Here is a 20,000-nt window from a genome sequence, read left to right on the forward strand (position 1 = left end):
TACTGCTTCCTCACTGTCCTCAGCACAGAGACTCAGGGTATAGACCCACTAGGACCCTGAGCCCCCACTTATAATGCTGCCTTGGAAGGGGAGCCCCTCCCTGGCCTGTTCTATTTAACTCGATGCCTAACCCATCCACATTGGGGAGAGAATGAAGGCCTTAAACAATGTACGGATATATGGGGGCTAGAGGGCTTGCAGGAAAGAAAGGAAACCTCCAAGGCCTGGTCACTCAGCCAGAGCTGAGCTCAGTCACAACCCAGCCAGCACATAGCAGATTCCCCTCTGCACCCTTCCTGGACCTATTTTCAGCAACTTTAGAAATGGGGTGAGCTAACACCTCCAAAAGGCCCAGCCTGCCCTGCACCAGGCACTGCTCTAGGCAGGAACATGATGGGTGACTGTCAGCCTCATGCTGGGTGGGTAGCTCACTGGGTGCAGGCACAGCACTACCCAGGTATGAGGTGAGGGCTGCCCTGCAGGTTGATGCACCCTGTGAAGATGCTCGGTGTATCTGTAGGGATCTTGTCACATGCCAGCTCCCCTCTGCTTCCTGGCAGAGGGTGGGGATGCAATCAGCAGCCTCAACTTCCCAACCTGTGCATTCAGACACTGAGGCTCCTTCCCACGCCTAGGAAGCCAAGCGTGGAGGGACAGCGTGTGGCTTGCTCTAAGGACCCCGTGTGGGAGAAGCTGGCTGCATCCCTTCCCAGTGGAAGCTGGAAGAGCTGATGCACTCATCCTTCCTCCCTCCCTCCTTCCCCTTCCCTGCATGGTGACCATGGAAACATGGATGGGCATGGACCCTCTGTGGGCACAGGTCACCGAATATCATGAACTCTGCCTGGATCTGCCACAGGAACGACAAATAAGCCTTTGTTCCTGGTTACAGTAATCTCAAGAATACCACGGCTGCAACCTCTCCTCCCCACTGCGGCCGGTAGCAGTGGCTCCCAGTGAGCAGCGTTTCTGAGCATCTATGTGGCTTGGTTCCAGTAAACAGGAGTATGGTCTCTGGGACTGTAGTGCTGAGCTGCGTGTGTCTGCCACCCCTCTGTCAATGATGGCACTGGGTGGGAGGAACTCTCCTTTACATACTGATGCTACTACAAGGTGTGACCTTTGCGTGAGCACGAAGGGTATTTCTAGTGGGCATGTGAACTCTTCAGTGTTATTAAGAATTCCCTGGGGGGGAAAAATCAGCAGATCAGAAAGCTCTATATCCAGATCCAGATCTTCAGAAAGTCAGTACCAAGTAAGAAGAGAAAGAAAGAGCCCCATGGGACTGCAGGGCAGGGCTGCAGATGTCTAGCCAGCAGTCCCCTGCATGAGGATCCCTTGGGAGGATCAAGAAACTGGTGGAGACAGACCCCTGTGGCATCCTGAAGGCCACTCTGGCCTCAGTACTGATTGCCTTTCCTCTGAGCTAGAACCAAAAGACATCCACTACATCTTATATTCTGATTATCTAGGAAGGCTGTGTGGGCCACATAGGCCAGCAGTCACAAAGCCAAACCCAGCTAAATACTACCAGATGATCTGAGTGGGGAGCAGAAGGAAGGATCCACGAGGAAACAGGACGGGTATGAGCTGGAGTTTCCTGCTCATAGGCTCAGCCCCCTCCTGTAGGCTTTCCCAAGAATGCTTGGGCCAGTACACACTATGGCAGCTAGCCACGAATGTAGCCACTGGCGCCCAGGGGCTAGCACACTCACCTGCAACTCTGTCTGGAAGAAAAACTTCTGTGGGCACTGCGAGCAGTCGTAGATTTTGTCCTCCTGCCCGTGCACAGCAAAGATATGTTGTTGCAGCTTGTTGGCCTGGACGAAGACTGTACACACAGACATGGCAGTTAGAGGCCAGCCCACCTCAGCCCCACCAGTTCTCCCAAGTAGGGATCACCCAGGCCAAGGACCACTGCTGGGAACTAGATAAACTAAGCTCTGCCCCAGAGTAGCTGTGTAACCTTAGGAAACAGTTAAGCACTCTGGGCTTTGTGTCTTTCTTTAAACACTGTGGTTCGTTATAGTAAACACCTCATTGGGTGTCTAGGAGGATCAGACAATATAGGCAAGGTATTTTAAAAATGAAGTAGTGCATGGTTAAGCTGGTGAATATACCTTCCACCAGCCAAATGCCTTCACACTGCAAGGCTGTCACTGCTGTTACCCTATCTGACAGAAGAAAATCAACATTAAATGACTTGCCCAAGATCCCACTGCAAGTGAGTTGCAGAGGTAAGACTGGAATTAGGTCAGCGCAGCACAGTGCACAGTGCCTGGTACCAAGAGGTTAGTCAATGACATGAATCGCTGCTCCTGTCGTCAGGGTTACTGTCTGCATCCTCGCATGTGATGCTAACAGATGGGCAGGGGATCCTGAGTTAGAGGAGGGAGGAAGGGAGGGCAAGGGTGTTTCAGGGAGGCTGGGACCCCAGAGACATGTGCATACACATGTGTGTCATGAGCAGGTCATAGCACTGGCTTCATTTCCCTGTGACAGCAGTCCCCATGACAGCCCAGCCCTGGGCACATCCAGGAGGTGACCCAAAGCAGCTGTGTGTCTGGGAGGTAAGCACTTCAGAGATAGTCTCCTGCCAGGCACCCTCCCTGGGGTGGGCTTCCCACAGAGGTAGACAGCAGATGTCGGGGAGGCCGGGGGAGCCCGGCTCCCTGTGCACACCGGCTGCCATCTGGGCAGCAGGAGGGGGCCGGCAAAGCCCCCGAGATACGCCTCGGGCTGGGACAGCTACTCACTTGCTGGGGCTGGCAGCCAGCCTGGGGGCTAGAGACCTGGCCAACAAAACTGCCCTCGAGCTGCTTGGTGAAGCCTGGCTGGGACAGGGAGCTCAAAGGCTGAAGGTGGGTAGGTTGGGGGGAGTGTACAGAGAAGTCTCACTGATGCTGGATAGAGTTCATGGCTCCATGGAGCACGGAGGAACCCAGGAAGGGCAGACTGCAACAGGGAAGCTGAGGCAGGAGTGAACATTTGCTCAGCCACAATAGGAGGAGGGACAGGAAAATTGTCCCCAAGGTACCCAAAAGGAAGGGAAAGGCAGGCTATGGGACAGCTCTGCGTGCCTGGAGACAGAGCTTCAAAGGGGGTGGGAGCTGAGAGGCAGGGCTCCAGCCATGATACAGGGCAGGTTCTCCCCACCCCCATGCAATCTTGCCATGCCCACACGGGTACCATACCTGTGAAGCACACGGGGCACTTGAAAGTACCACCCATGCCCTCGAAGCTGTGTTCAATGAGGTGGCAGAGGAGCTTGGCCGGGGAGTCGAACATCTGGTTGCACAGCTTACACTCATGGTTAATGCCTTCCTCTGCAAAGAAAAGTGACAATTTCAGTGAAGCTCACACAGGAACAACCAGAGGTAACATACCCTGTACCAGTCCCGGAACACCCCACACCATCCCTAGGATATCCCACACCAGCTGAGAGTCACCCTGCACCAGGTCACCTCTGACCACTGGAATTGAAGCTGATGCAGGGAACCACAGTCACCAGTCATATCTCTGCTCTGGATGGTCTAGCCCTGACCCTTGTAGCAGCCAGGTTTGGGTCTAGATGTACATTTCTGGTCAGTTTTTCCTTCTGGTTCCAATCATGTTCAACAGCTTGAGCCCTGAGAGCTCCGTGGAAAGGGGGCTCGACTGCAGACTAGATGGTTTAAAGGGAGTGGCCCTTTCAAATCCAATTGAATATTCATGGAGTGTGTGATATGCCAGGGATTGGCCTAAAGGAGCTAGGCATTCTTTGGAGAATGAAACAGATAATGTCTTTTCCTTATTCCAGTGGGGATGGGGAGGGGCACGGCCTGGAGCATCGGCTGGTAAGTTGGGTGTGAGGGTTGCTCCAGAAGGGAATGGCCAGAGAAGGACAGGGAAGGAAGATGGTGAAGTGGCTTGGTAAGACCCTAGAAGAAGTTGCAACAAGCAAGCTGTCTCCTATGGAAACATTTGCCTATGCCGTGAGTCACAAAGAAGGGCAGACTCCTTCATCAGCTTCCTGCCAGAGCAAATGTTCCTCTCTGGGAACTTCTTCATCACCTGAGCCTTCACTCAATGGTGCCCAGAGAGCAGAATGAACCAAGGACCACACCAGCTCACTTGCTGGGTTTGAGCTGAGGTCCAACAACCTTGCCCAGAATCAAGATCTGGGTTCAAATTCTGCCCCACCCCGCCCACATGCTGCATACTATAGAACCTATAGACAGCCTGAGTCAGTGCTCCTCCATTGTGACACATGGGGAGCTTCATGCTTTCAGCCCATGGCCAGAGAAGGTGTGGGCACTGCCTTGAGCTGCCTGTCAGCCAGAGTAAGTGTCCTCTCTCAGAAGCATTCAGTATCATCCTTCCTCTTTTGGTCAAGATGCGAATTAATGAGTTAATTCATAAAACGCAGCACACAGCACACAGCAAGTGCTCAATTAGTGTTTACTGCTGTGCATGGCTGTTTTGGCAAAAAAAAAATTTTTTTTTAAAGATAAATAAAAATTAAATACAATCTGGGACAGCCAAGGACACAGCCCTCCCTTGGCTCCCCAGGGAAGTGGGCTCACCAAAGGTGCCAGGTGCTCTGATTTGCCCTCAAAGGCAAGAATTAGGTAGCAGAGGGGCTCTGCTGGTGGCAAGCCATAGACACAGATGGGCTGAGCCTCCTGGCGAGTCCCTGGGTCCCCAGGCCCTGGCAGGAATGCTGGGACAGCAGGCTCTCAATCCCCTGGCCCAGCTCATCCCCCACACTCCAGGCATCCCCTCACCGCTGAATTGCACACTCTATGTGCAGGTGGGCCTGCCCCACATAGCCCAGTGGCTGGAATCTGCCGGGTTTTTGTCATGTCCCTAGAGCCCCAGCAACTAGGCCATGTGTACCCAGCAGAAATGCGGGCAGATCTTCCCTTTACACTGGTGGAAAAGAGACTCATTGACAAGTTTGGGGACATGGGGCAGGCTCAGCACACTTACCACAAAGGCCCCTGCACACCTCCTCCACTACCCATGGGAGACGTTCATTGTAATTAGAGATGACTTCCAGTGTGGGGGCTGCCTCTAAAGACCCCCCAATATGCCCTGCACTCCTCCCCATGGCACCAACAACGCTTCTTCTCAGAACCTGGTGCATGGGATGAATGAATGCACGCAGGACGGGATGAGAACCACCCTTCCGTGTGGCTTTCCTATGGCAATGCGGACGCTCCGATGGCAACGGAGGCAGGGGTAAAAGTGACAGCTGTGAAGGGTTTCTATGGAGGTTTACCACACAGCCTTAGAAGCAGTACTGCTGACTAGGAAATGGGATTTCCAGGAAGAAGAGATGGGTTCAGAGAATGAGGTCACTTGCTAAGAATGGGGTGTTGCTCTGTGCGGGATACAAAGCCCAATCACATGTGTGTGGCCCACTCCCACCCCCGCCTCGTCCACAAGGCGAAGCCTCTCAGTGCTCCAGAATCCACGACTTTCCGGGTCCCAGCACCGCCACGACTGCAGGCGGGCAAGGATGCTGCCTTGCTGTCCTGCAGCTCCCAAAGCTCAGGCCACCTATAGCGGGGCTTTTCAGAAGCAGTCCTGAGGAGAGGTGTCCAGCTGGGGCTCTGCCGCTGTCTGGTTAGAGCTGGCTCTGCAGCGGGGATGAGGAATGGCTGACTCCAAACAGCCTTTCAGCACTTGGCTGTGAATGGGGCTGGGCTGTCTGATATACAAACACTGAGAGGACAAAGAAGGCTCCTACAACTTATAAATCAGAGAAATCATGTCTGACAGTCACTTTCCGATCCATGAGCGCCGAGCAATTCATCAGCTGCTCCCCTCTGATTCACACAGGCAGCTCCGCCCAGCACCCGCGTTCATAAATATGTGCAGAGTCAGGCGGCCCTGAGCCGCCAGCCGCTAGCGGGGCCTAAACGGCTGACAAATCACAGCCCAAACCTGTGTCAAACCGAGGTTCCGGGCTAATTAGATCAAAAACCCAGCAGACAGACAACTGCCTGTCTGGGACCCTTTCCTCTATCTCTCCCAAGTGCTTAAAAGAGTCAGACCTGGGGAAGGGGGTGGGGGAGATAAGACACACACACAAAGTCCAAGTCTGAGGGGACAACTAAGGGCCTGGGGGCTCCTGCAGACCTAGGAATGTCTTTCCCTCAGCTTGGCCTTTGATTCGCCAGTCTTCACAGATCAGGCTCCTCCTTATGGCAGGGTGGGCTGCGCTCCCTGGGGTACCCATCAAGTGCACCTCTGCCTAGAAAGGCAGCCCGGAAATGGGGGAGGGCCAGGAGGCAGTGAGGGACTGTCCTAGTTAGTGTGACAAACGTTGTTGGCTGGCATGCGTGGTGCATATGACCCACTGTCAGCAAGCCCAGTACACCCTGTCACCATCACTCTCACCCCGAGGTTCCAACAGCCTCTCTTGTCCCAAGACAGCGGCATCCTCTGAGAATCACTTTTCTGAATTATATAAGATTGCGCAGTGCTCGCCACACCTCGGAGCAGAATGACAAAGCTGTCTGGGAGCTCTTGGGCCTCTCCGCCCCAGTGTGGGAGCTGGGGGACTTTGTGAGTTAAGACTCACAATCCTTTCTATTCTTTTTTTTTTTTTTTTTTTTTTAACATAGCACATGACAGGCATCCATAAGAGAGACCTGCACACCTCAAGTGAGTTACACAGCCCTGCTCGTTTGTAAAGTGAAATGCAGATCTCGCCCTGAAATTCAGATCTGCCTCTCGCTCCCTGTGAGTCATGCTGGCACAGGGAATCTATTGATTTAGTGAGATTTAAAAAAAAAAAAAAGTGAAAATAAACGGGGCATGGTGGTATACACCTGAATCCCAACTCTCAGGAGGACTGCTTATGAGGTCAAGGCTACCCTGGGCTACATACTGAGTTCAAGGCCAGCAAGTGCTGCATATCTCTAAGATAGACAGGCAGGCAGGCAGGCAGGCAGGCAGACAGACAGACAGACAGACAGACAGACAAATAAATAAACAAATAACATGCCAGCCAATCAAGCCAGCAAGCACTAAGCTTCCAGATCCCATTTTTCTTTTTTTCCCTTTTCTGCTCTGGAATAATAAGTGTTAATTTTACACTCCATTTCTCAAAAAAAAAAATAAAATAAAAAAAAAAATAGGATGTGCTTTTGCTTAAAACCAAGTCAGCTCGCTGGAACCTTTCAGGCTGAAACTGTGTCACCCAAAAGAAGAGCTGAGGGCTTTGTGGAAGAGCATCGTGCAGAGATGATAGCTCCCTGTAATGTCCTCGGCAACGACTTTTGTCTCCAAAAGCATTTGATCCCTGGCAGACACATACTTATTTCCATACAGGTCTTGGGGGAAGCTAGGAGGAGAGAGAGCTGATTCAGAACCCTGAAGGTGAGATTCCAGTGGGTCCCGCTGATGTCAAAGGCAGGCCAAGCACATACTCAGAGGCCATAATTTGCTGCCTGGGAGGGAGAAGCAGCAGGCTGTGGGGGGAGTGGACAGGGCATTGTTCTTGGAGTCCACTGAGCTGAGAGGAGCGCTCCAGACATATTGCCTGATCTGGATCTGATGGCAGAGACTCCATTGGAGAAGCTACCCCACTATCATTATTATGTGTCCCTCTCTAGCAAGGGGAACAGTGACTGCTACCTTGTGTCAACAGGAGGCACAACTAGTCACTTATATCAGGAAGTGATGATAAAGGACATGCAAGTCAGAACTAAAGCACTTGGTTTAGGCCCCAGGGCTGGCATCATTTACTGCGCACATTTGTGTGATTCACTTAACCTCGTTGGGCTTACGTTTCTGCTAGAAATTGGAGAGAATAATCATGGGTTTTTTTGTAGGGCAGGCAAGCAGACTGGTTTTGCCACAGGACTTCTACCCTCATTGAAGCTCTTCCCAGATGTCCGTAACTTCCGCTTCTCATTGCCCTCAGGTAGACCTCCGTGAAGAGGTCTCAGGGGACGCCTCTCACTAAACCAGGGCAGTCTGTATCCCTCTAATGCCTTCCCTGCCTTTATAATCCTTGGGGGTGCTCACTACTACCACCACAAGGATAGCTGGCTGGATGCTGGGTCACAGGTTACAGGGCGGTGCCTGACAGCTTGCACTGACACAGGTTAGCAAGGAACAGTGCATCCCTGGACCGTCAGGGATGGTGCTGGGAAATACTGTCACTTGTCTGTGGGCACTCACAGCCACACTGGGCTCATATTTAATCTTTGGATCCTCTCAGAATCATAGCTGTTTCTTGGCTCCCTCAAGTGACCCAAGGAGAGGGGACTGGAGAGAGGCGGTCCCCTCCAAGGACTACATAGGATGTGTATCCTTCCTCTTGAAGCCCACTAGCCTTAGGATGCATAAGACAATGATATAAGACAGGAGGACCAGAGCTAGTAAGACACCCTGTGATGGTGTGTATATGCTTGGTGTAGGGAGTGGCACTATCAGAAGGTGTGACCCTGTAGGAGTGGGTGTGGGCTTTAAGATCCTCATCCTAGCTGCCTGGAAGCCAGTATTCTGCTAGCAGCCTTCAGATGAAGATGTAAAACTCTCAGTTCCTCCTGTACCATGCCTGCCTGGATGCTGCCATGATCCTGCCTTGATGATAATGGACTGAACCTCTGAACCTGTAAACTAGCTTCAATTAAATGTTGTCCTTATAAGACTTGCCTTGGTCATGGTGTCTGTTCATAGCAGTAAAACCCTAACTAAGACACACCCCATGTTCCTGAATCTTTTTTTTTTTTTTTTTTTTTTTGTGGTAAGCTGACAGAGACTCTCAGACACCAGGCCAAGCAAAAGCCCAAGGCCATCCAGTGCCTAGGACAGCCAAGGGGGTGTTGTGCCACTGAGGTATGTCCAAGTATGAGTATGGACCACTGAAACAGGGGCATCCTCAGACCTCTCACTGGAGGAGGGGGCCAGGCTAAAGGGCCCATGTCAAGTGAGCTCAGCATGGCCTTGCTCCTCACCCCAGATGCCAGGTCTTTGGGGACACTTACAAGAAGGGTTGAGTAGAGCAGATAAAAGAGAGAAGACACTGCTGCCACCACTTTCTACGTTTGAGTTAGATGGGCCCCTTGCTAGCACTAACTCGGTCGGGCTTGGCAAGAGGGCTGGGGACTTTTCTGAGTGAGGGAAGGACAGTGACACTGGGAACAGTGCCAGGCTGTGGCATCATCCTTGGGACAGAGTTGTTACAAGTGGAGGAAATGCAAGGAAATGTAGTCCTTCAAGTCATCACTTACCCAAGAGCCCCATGGCTTACTACACAGTGTGAGGCAGGAGCCTACAGCCTGCCCCAAACAGCTGGTCAAGAGAAGGCCCTGGAGTCCTCAGTCCAGACTCAGACACTCCCCAAACCTCCACTCATGGAGATAAAGGTGGAAAAAGAGCTTCAGCCTGGCAAGCAAGAGATTAGAGGGGACACCCAGGAGAGGACACCCCCTTCCCCACACTTCCTAACAAACAGCAAGTAGATGCAGAACAGGGAACCAGAAGTGGCTACTGGGAGCCAGTCCTTTGTTGCCAGCCAGGAACAAAGAAAGACCCCTGGGCAGCAAACAAGAGGGCAGGTGGGTGTGGCTGCAAACATGGACCTGGAAGTAGGGGTGGGGTGAGAGGTGCTGCAGAGTGGATAAAGGTCAAAACAAAACAAAACAAAACTCTAGAGAGGTCTTCATAGGAGGCAGAAAAACACAGAGTGCCTAGTCCATACTCCCCCATGTCACACAGCCCTGACCAGCAGTCCCAGGGAGCACACAGTCCCTAGTCCATACTCCCCCATATCACATAGCCCTGACCAGCAGTCCCAGGGAGCAGAATGTCAAGCTCAGCTTCAGACCCAAAGCAAAGATGTTATTTACAAAGTGTCCTGCTGTTTTGGGCCTTGCACTAAGATTTGATAACCGCTGATGCAGCCAAGAGACCACTAGCCTGACCAGAGGACAGGACACGGCTCTTGAAAGGGCAGGAAGTTTTCTAAAATCGTGTTTTGCCCACACCAGCTAAAGTGGGGAGCCATTTCCTGCAGGGAGAGATACTGGAAACCCACACACATAGGTGACCAGTGCTTGGTGCTGTGTGCCCCTTGACACTCCATACCATTCAGGGAGGCTTAGTGGCTACTTCAAGGCCCCACTGCCACGGCCACTGTCACCTTGGGTTCACAGTTTCCTAATTAATCCTGAAGGATGGGCTGTACCCCTCATCTGCCCCAGGGGTACCTTCCCAGGCCTGTGTGGCCAGGAGGGACCCATCATCATACAGTCCCCCCGACATTTCGGGAGGGCCTATAAATGAGCTCTGGCAGCCTGAACTGGGGCCCCACAGGGACCCAGAGTCTCTTCAAAACAGAGCCCTGACAATTAGGCAGTCTGAGTTTTGAAAGGCCTGGGATTGATGGCGTGGACAGTAAAAATATCACCTGGGGAGCTGGGTGTAGTCCTTGGAGGGTTGCCTCAGGTCAGTTGCTATGGTAACGGAGAATGAGCTCAACCTTGTAACTGACCCTTATCTTTTTTTGATCTGTGGGCCACTTGGGGCCAAGGCTTGAAATCAACTGGAAAATAATCCGGTCACATAACAGAAGGAAAACTATTTATACTTATTTACCCAGGTACCCACTCACACACACCCCATTCCCTTAGATAGAGAGGCTGAGTCCATAATGAGCTGATGACGCTGCACCAATACCCCCGGAGGCTCTGTGATACAGGAAGAAGGAAGCCTCACTCTCAGCAGCCATTGTCATGAGAAACTGTCATCCCCCCACCCCCACAATCCCTTGCTTTCTCCTAGACCATCCCAGGCTTTCCAGCCTCCCTGATGTCTAGCCAAAACCACTAAGCAAGTGAGCTCTGCAGGTCCCCCTACTGTCTATTGTGGGAGAGCACTGTGTAAGCTTAGAGGGCCCCCTCCCCATTCTCTCCTGTACCAGAAGATTGCTCTAGGCTATGAGGCTCAGAGAAGCCAGGCAGGTGTACACATTTCTTCATAGCTGTGGCTGGGTTGGCGGAGGACAGTCACACACTGACTAAACTGGCCAGCTTGGTAACAGACACTCTTTTGTTTTGTTTCGTTTTTTTGTTTGTTTGTTTGTTTGTTTGTTTTGTTTTGTTTTTGTTTTTTTGTTTTTTTTTTTTTTGAGACAGGTTTTCTCTATATATCCCTGGCTGTCCTGGAACTTACTCTATAGAGCAGGCTGTCCTTGAACTCAGAAATCCACCTGCCTCTGCCTCCCAAGTGCTGGGATTAAAGGTGTGTGCCACCACCGCCCAGCGGCTTCCGACACTCTATCAGGGATTCCAAGGCAAGATCACCTACATGGCCAGTCCCAACTCCAGGATGATATTCTTCTAAGTTACAAGTACTTTGTGTTTATCTCCTCCAAAACTGAAATCCAAAGACTCTGGATGGTTCCACTGACTGAGTTTTCCAAAGAGCCATGTCAGGGGTCGTATCCCAGCCAGGTCAGCAAAGCCGGAGTCATTCCAGGTAGGCATCACCATGGAATTCCTATCACAGCTGGTGGGACAGCCCACCACTTCACCTGGCACGTGCCTCCTCAAAGAAGTAAAGAGTCGGAGGTTGTCCGACTCAAAGGCAGTCCTGGCTCTGTTGCAGACTATGAGACAATGGCAAACCAAGGACCGCCCGAGTGTGAAATGTGAAAGAAGTCCGCCTCCCAAGGCCGAATGAGAGTGAGAGGCGATGAGGAGAGGCTAACAGGCCGCTGCCAATGCTAGCGTGTACTCAGAATCTGGTACCCACTGTGCACACACTGTGGAGGGACTAATCAGAACAACAGAACCCTGCCTGATCACCCTCCAGAATCCATGGCCCTGCAGCTCAGGTGCTTTCCTGCCGTCGCTATCCAAGACATGCTTAAAATTGCCCTTGTACTATAGTAGAAAGATGGCAAGCACCGGACCGCTGTCATTCCTTTAGAGTTCACGTCAGCTTTGCAGCCACCCTCCATCCACCTCCATACTGCTCCCATGTATGTGCTGACCAATGCACCTATGCAGATCCCAAGCCCTTGCATTCAACTGACAATCATGGGCGGGGTGAGGGGGTGGGGTGGGGGCCTCACTCCCAGCAGCTTCTCGCTGCTAGCAGGACCCTATGCCTCTCCTGCCAGGGCTCCTGTGACCAAGTTGTCTCATTTCCTTGTGGTTTTCCCTGTTGCTCTTTCTTAAATGCATGCTGATGTTATGCGTGCATGTGTGTGGGAGTGGGAGTGGGCGTGCACACATATAGATCAGAGGACAACTTCCCAGGAGTTGGGTCTTTCCCTGAACCTTGTTATGACTGGATCTGTTTTGCTTCTCTCGCTGTGTTTGGTTCTCTAGGCTAGTAGACTCCAAGACATTCTGCTGTCTCCACCTCCCTCTTTGCAGTAAGAGATGCATTCCAATATCTCACCACACCTGACAAAAAAAAAAAAAAAAAAAAAAGGGGGGGGGCGAGTGTCCCAGGGATCAGACTCAAGTCACCAGGCTTGTGCAGCAAGCACACTCACCTGCTGAGTTATCTCCCTAGTCCCTTGTTCTCTCTCGAACCCCAGGGAGATTCCCTTCCGTTGAGGTCAAAGAAGTACAAGAGGGAGAGTCTGGCTCAGGTCCAAGGTTCCTCCTGTGTCTTGGCCCCAGTCTACATCTCTGCAGCTGGGCCAGTGCAAGCAGCTCCCCATCTTGAAAAGCCCCAAAACCCCAGTCAAAGGCTGGAACGGCTTGGGTGGGACACAGCTGGGGCATCTTGCAGCATCCCTGCCAGGGACAATGAGAGAAGTACCAACCTCTAGCTCTCTGCAGAGAGTAACCTCCAGGACATGGTGACAAGTTATCTGGTAAAAGAAATGTCACCCAGGGACAGAAGGTAACTATTTCCTGTACCTTCTGGATGGGGAAAGCAAACAGATGAGCCCTTGCCGTCAGCCCTCAGACAGGAGAAGGTGATGTCTTTAACAGCAGCAAGGCACAACCGCTGGAGTTCTACGCAATTACGACTTCTCGGAGGCTGGAGCACACCTCAGTGGCAGAGTCCTTGCCTAGGACCCGCGAGATCTTAGGTACAATGCCCAGCACCACAAGAAAATTAAATTAAAAAGAAAAGGTCTTTGCCTTCAAACTCCTAGAACTTGAAACTTTAGGGGAAAACTTGAAATCTATTGGAAAGGATCATCTATTTGATGATGGTCCCAGTCTTCACACCACACCCCTCTGTCTGCTATACTGAGGGCGGATGATCCAGAGATGAAGATTTCACATCCCCTGCCTAGACTGCCTGGGCTTCCTGGGCGCAAGTAACTTAGCCTCCTTAGCACATAGCTGATCTTAGATTAGTTTTCCACAGCAAGGCAACTGCCTAAGACTCCATCTTGTTAATAATCCTCAGATTAATGGCCTCTAATAATATACAATTAACATGACAGGCAGGCTACAAAGCCCTCATTGTCACCGACCCTGCCGGGGACACACGAATTACCCCTGCTTCAAGGGTTTTCTCTACTGCCAGCATCACTTTTTGTCCCTACCAAAGATCATTGCTTGAAATGAGCGACAGCATAGCATCAGAAAAGCCAGGCTGTGGCTCACACGAATACAGAGACACAACACGCAGTGGCATGCAAAGGACCCACACATTCACAGGACCTCCCCAAGGTCAGAGGACCTATCATGGGAAATCCTGGGGCTCCGACAGCTTGGAACCTACAGTTCACTGCTTCCTTGAGGTCTCTTTGGCCTTTAACTGGACATTGGGCGTCTCAACCCTCAGTAGAAAAGAAAGAAAGAAAGAAAGAAAGAAAGAAAGAAAGAAAGAAAGAAAGAAAGAGAAAGGAAGAAAGAGAGAGAAAGAAGAAACAAGATAGAAAGCAATGATTTATTTCTCTTGAAAATTCTTCCTTCCTTCCTTCTTTCCTTCCTGCCTTCCTGCCTCTCCGTCTCTCTCTCTTTCATTCAAAATAGGCATCTTCTAGAGCTATACTGTCTAGTATGGAAGTTCCTGGCCACCCTTGGCAATTCAAATTTGAATTAATTATAGTTAAAATGAAATCCTGTGCTCCACAGAGTAGTGGCATCACCTGAACTTTTTCTAGTGGGCATAGGACAGAGGTAAGACAGAACCACATTAGCTCAAGTACACAGTAGCACTTGGTTTGTTCTGTTCTGGAGCTGGGAGATCCCAGACACTTGCTGAGGATGCTTTGCTGGCAGCACCCAGAGTCTAGACATGGGGTCTACTATCTCCAGACAGCTTAGAGCTCCCGCAGCTTGGCTGCTGGCCCTGACTGTGCTGAGTGCTGCAGGCTAAGCTCTCTGATGATCCCGTTGACCAGGATGAAGCAGTTCAGATCTATAGTTCTGACAGCCACCACCCCAGAAGGCCAGGGGACAGGTAACAGACAGAGAATACCAGCAGGAGGGATGTAGGCTGCCTGCTGAGCAGCTGGAGGTAACCTCATTTCCTCAAACCAGCTTAACAGCTGGGATAAGATATGAACAACATCAAGTCATGAGCTCTGGTAGGATGCATACCCCACCCCCGGCTCACCTATATCTCTGGCTTTCATGGTGTCTTTTCCTGCTCAGAAAGAACATTTTTCTAGATTCCTTTAAAGAAGAAAAAAATAGTGCATCTAACACCTAACTCTGCATCTTGGTTCCATCTCCCCACAGTTACTCCAGGCTCCCCCTGCCCACTAAGCCTGTACGGTACTGGCTTACCAGCTTGGAGTTACTCCCTTCTACCCATCCTAAGGTTATATCTTCTGCTAGAAGGCCCTGGTCCCACCTACCCAACACACACACACACACACACACACACACACACACACACACACACACCTGGGCTCGCCTTCCTCACTCCTGCCAGAAGGTTTTGTCAATCAGGCAATACTCTCTTGTACTCTGCCTCTGTCCTCCTTGTGTCAAGTGTCTAAGAGATGTCTACTGTACACAAAGCTAGCTGACCTGTTACAACAAATGAAAGTACTCTCTTTGCTTATGTTTAGTTAACTTTCCGTCACTTGCAACCTAAACAACCCTAGCTAATAAAGTCAAGTCTTTATAAGCCCCAGGTAGATGTTCAATAAAGGCCAGGTTGGGCAGATGCTTGCTGAATCTCATGGTTCTGGGGGTGGGTCAGCCCTACAGCACATGGGTCACTGTGGTACCCCACACCATCTCACACACCACTCGACATGCCTAGGTGCCAGCCTCACTGTATGGTTCCCTAGACACTACACAAAATAACTGGCAAGGTCTTTGCATTAGTCATGCCCAGCCAGTATGCTGCTCTTAGCTGGTCCTAGCTGTCTTCTGCATACTTGCTACACTTGGCGACACTTCCCAGGCAAGCACAGCACTCAAAGCTTAAATGCCAATTGCACCCACAAGCTGAGGGCTCTAGGCTGCTGGCAGCACCTAGAGACCAGCATCTTCCCTGTCTCACAGGACAATGGTGTGCACCTGCAGTTTACAGCAAGTGCTGTTATTGACATTATCACATGAACTATGAGTATGGCTGACATGCAGGTCATATCGGGTGACAGAAGTCAAAGGGATCCTACCTACAATAGCAAGCTTGCTGAGAAAGAAAAGTCTGAATGGCTAAGCCAAGGGACATATGTAAAAACCCTTTAAGAAAAAAAAAAAACTCAAACCAGGGCTCTCGGAGATGTAGAGGTCTAGGCTGGCCAGCATCCCAGCTAGGTTGACACCAGTCCCTCGGTCCTTCCTACAATTTACATTCAGCCTTAAGACTCAGGGCTGGGAGCCCACAGTTGTTCTGAGGGCAGGTGAACAGTAAAGGCCTTATCATGAGGGACCAGAGTCCTGCTTGGTGTTGCCAAAGGCTTGCATTGAAAGGATGGTACTTCCTCTCCTACTACATGGTACACACACACACACACACACACACACACACACACACACGAGTGCCTTGATAAGAAGGCCAGCTGATAGCTCAGCTTTGCAGAGTCATCTTGAAATCTGGCAAAGTGCCTGGCGGTGGTGGCGCACGCCTGTAATCCCAGCACTTGGGAGGCAGAGGCAGGCGGATTTCTGAGTTCGAGGCCAGCCTGGTCTACAGAGTGAGTTCCAGGACAGCCAGGGCTACACAGAGAAACCCTGTCTCGAAAAACCAAAAAAAAAAAAAAAAAAAAAAAAGAAATCTGGCAAAGTAAACTTTTTCACTACAGCAAATCTGTACAGCTCCCATTCCACTACAGTGAGCTACGATGACCCAGGAGTCACACCCAAAACTGACTTCTCTACCTTTGCTGCGTGATTTAACTACTCCACTCATATAAGGGATGGGCCTTAGCAAAGCCTTGGCACTCCTCAAGCCAGACTCCAGCATAGCACATTGAATACTAGTTTAAAAATCAAGACTTTGCCTTCAATGTGAGTCCCTTGAGTAGAACCCTGTTATGGTCTCCTGGGAGAAAGCTTCCTCTTTCTGCCCAAGGCTCAGAAAAGCAGACATCCTTTAAGCTCTGTAGAGACAAGGCATATACCCACAAGACCAGGATCCAGGATGAAAATAAGGGTCCCTTGCCCATGTGGCTGAGGACAGGAAGTGTTCCTAGGAGGAAGTGCAGAACCCCATTCTAAAGACATCTTTCAGATGGCTAAAAGGGTTCATGGAAGGTAAGGGGAAGGTTGTGAGTTATACAGTGGGCTAAAGGCCACTTCTCCACACCAGGACACACTCACAGCAAAGACTAGACTACATTCTTACATTTGCAGTGCAAACTGGCACAAGTGGTACTCAACCACAGATCAGAGCTTTGCATCACGTACACGAGTGCCTGTCTGTGTGTGCGCACGTGCACGTGCACATGCACACGTACTTGCTTCTTCACAGATAAACAGGGTTTAGTACCTGTCCATGGTCCTGCCCATGGAGACATGCACCCTGTCTAAATAACAGCGTCTCCAGCAGCGGAAATAAACATGCATTCAATACAGTACTACTTGGCTCGTGGGCTGGTAGGAGAAACAGCTAGGGTCACAGGAAGAAACCAAGGGATCACCTTCAAACAGCAGGATGCTTACTGTTGCTTAGCTGCACTGTCTAGTTTTTCTGTAATGAGAACAAATAGCTTTTGTAATAAAACAGAATTAAAGCTTTTTCATGTAAGAAGTTGAACTCGAGCCAAGCATAGCCACACATGCTTTTAATTCCAGTACTCGGAAGGCAGAGACAGGCGATTTCTGTTCAACTCCAGCGTAGTCTTGTCTACAGAGTGAGTTCTAAGACAACCAGAGCTATGTAACAAGACTGTGTCTTGAAAACATAAATAAGTAAAATAAAATAAAATAAAATAACCGAAGCCAGCAAGTAACGACCGAGCTAGTGGTGGCGGTGACAGTGTGCCTGCTCTGTAACTAGAGGTAACTGGAGCACAGATCTCCTAACCCCTCTCTACCCCCTGCTGTGTAGGCCTCTGGATAAGACAGGCTGGTCAAAGCATGAAGAATGAGTGTCTATGGGTGCCCAGCCATAAAGGAGACATCCTCTCCCTCCAAGACTCCAAGAACATCATGGAAGAAGAGAAGAGGGATTAAAAAGATTTTAAGAGCTGGGCAGTGGTGGCTCACACCTTTAATCCCAGCACTTGGGAGGCAGAGGCAGGTGGATTTCTGAGTTCAAGGCCAGCCTAGTCTACAGAGTGAGTTCCAGGACAGCCAGGGCTACACAGAGAAACCCTGTCTTGAAAAACAAAACAAAACAAAACAAAACAAAACACATTAAAAAAAAAAAAAAAAACCAACAACAAAAGATTTTAAGAGCCAGGAAGGATCTTGGACAAAGAACGTGACAGGACCACTACACTCATGGGCTGACAGCAGCTGGATCCCCACCCTCACCCCATCCCCCAGATAAAGAGTTACTGACAGCTGATGGCTGCCACAGGAAGGTGAGCCTATTTTCATGAAGGGTATGGCATTAGGTCGGTCAAAACAATGCCCCAGTGAATGGCCGCACACCCAGGAGTACATGGATACCATAAATTGGATCCGGTGCAACATTAAAAAAAAAAAAAAAACCACACACACACACAAAGAATTGGGACAAAAAAAAAAAAGACATGGAATTGGGACATGGTCTTGTGTGTGCATCTGAGAGGAGGGAACAGACACAAAACACTGTATGCAGGTACAAAATTATCAATAAAGAGATAGTGCAGTAAAGAAGACACCTGCGCTAGCTCTCCTCACTTTGGACAAGCCCCACAAAGACCTGCCTCTGGTCTCCACCTACAGTGGGGCAAGCTGCTCCCTGTTGGCCTCAACTGTGTCTCCTCACCTGCCACTGTGATGGGGAAAGTCTCCTTTTCCTCTGGGGAAGCCCCTCCCCACCCTGTGTAGAAAGAGAAAAATTGTGACTGATGTGCAGGCCGAGTGATGGTACGCCTTCCTATAGCTGGGCAGATACCTGCTGGGAACTTGGCGAACCATAGGTCCTCAGCATGGCAACTGGTGTTTTAATGAGGTAGCTCTCACGTTAGGTACCAACTAGCTTCAGGGGCTGGTGCTGAGGGCTCATGTCCTGGAAAACCAAATGTAACTAATATGACTCCTGACCACAAAGCTGGAGGCCAGGAGGAAGGGGGAATGTAGGCCAGTTCTGATGGGTGAGCTCTCATGGGTGAGGAGCTGGCATGTGACAGACCCCATGACCTGCTCAGATGTTCTTAGCACAGAGGCCTCTGGCTGGGTCCAGGCGGGACCCCCTGGGGGCAGGCAGCCGCTCCAAGTGCCGGGGGCCAGATGCAGCCTGACCAGATCTGTGGTCTCCATGAGATTGAAGATGACAGGCTTTGGGGCGGGGAGAAGCTCGGTCACAAGGAAACTTGGCAGGGAGACCTGGAAGAGGACCAGCTGGGTTCTGAGGGCCCTATGTCCCCACATTTGGAGGGCCCAGTGAGGGGTCATCTCTTCATCCCTGGAAGTCTTTAAGTAGTTGCTGAATATTCCAGTCTGGGGCCCATGCTCTCTTGTTGTCTACTCGTCCCTCTGGCGCCCAAAGATGGGGAAAAAAAGTGGTAGAAAGATCCAATGTTTGTTCGTTGAATGCTAATTTGACAGAGGAGTGGGCATGGGGGAGTGTTTACAATCAGCACTCCAACAAGCCGCAAAGACGCCAGTATTTTATAAGCTTGTTAGAAACAAATCACCCCCTCAGCTGATATTTACTTACTGATGAATCATAAAAGGGCTCAATACAAAGAGTAAATCCAAGAAGAATGTCTTTCTTGGTTCCATCTTCAGCAACAGTGCTGGGAGTCTGCCTGGCCCAGCCTCAGCCCTCTTCCCCCATCCCCAGCAGCCTCCCCAGGGTGGCATGTTGCTGGCACCAGCCCTCTGTGTTCCCCCTTCCACTGGCCTGCGTCCTTCTGCTGCCCCCGGAGTCCTCTGCAGGAGCAGATCCAATCCTGCTAATTTGCATGATGATGAAGCCTCCAGTGCGGGCTGGGTCTTAAGAGGGTTGGGAAGAAATATGCCCTGTCCTTTGGAGAGGAGCACAGAAGGCTCCCCTGCCCAGGAGGATTGGGGATCCTGGCAGGTGGGTAGAGGTGGCCAGGCAGGGGCAGCGCCCGCCAAGGACAGCTCAGCTCTCTTGCCCACTGAGCTCATGTCCAGCTGGCCCAGCTGAAGAAAGACTGCCCAGGGCTTAAAGCAGCAGGAAGTGAGGTACAGAGTGCCAGCTCCAGACTCAGGCTAGACAGGCCAGGTCAGAGTGACCGACACTCGCTGGCTAGCTGACCTTGAGCTATCACGGACCTCTCCACGTCTCAGATCTGGAAAACAGAGAGCCACAGGATGCCTGGGAAGGAAAGGCAGCTATAAGCGCTGATGAGAACAGCCTTTCAGCACAGCCGTATACGGATGCACTGAATTAGAATTGCTATTAGTCTTACTCTTGAGTTACTAGTTCCATAAATCTGTCTATCCCCATAGTCATCCCTTCCTACCTACAGCTAGCCAACCTCAGCCCCAAGC

General features: G+C 50.8%; 1 protein-coding gene across 6 annotated transcripts in view; it reads right to left on the reverse strand.

Annotated features, from left to right (window-relative positions):
• Positions 1–20,000, reverse strand: part of Znf423 (zinc finger protein 423) — a 297,120-nt gene that overhangs the window by 22,925 nt on the left and 254,195 nt on the right. For all 6 annotated transcript variants that reach the window (XM_076915562.1, XM_034522804.2, XM_034522803.2 and 3 more), the window contains 2 exons: positions 3,195–3,326; positions 1,716–1,831 (listed from right to left, as the gene is read on the reverse strand). In XM_076915562.1, the coding sequence (XP_076771677.1) occupies positions 1,716–1,831; positions 3,195–3,326 (248 nt within the window). The remainder of the gene's footprint in view (positions 1–1,715; positions 1,832–3,194; positions 3,327–20,000) is intronic.

Source organism: Arvicanthis niloticus, chromosome 18 (genome assembly GCF_011762505.2).
Source record: "Arvicanthis niloticus isolate mArvNil1 chromosome 18, mArvNil1.pat.X, whole genome shotgun sequence".
In the NCBI taxonomy this organism is placed as follows: domain Eukaryota; kingdom Metazoa; phylum Chordata; class Mammalia; order Rodentia; family Muridae; genus Arvicanthis; species Arvicanthis niloticus.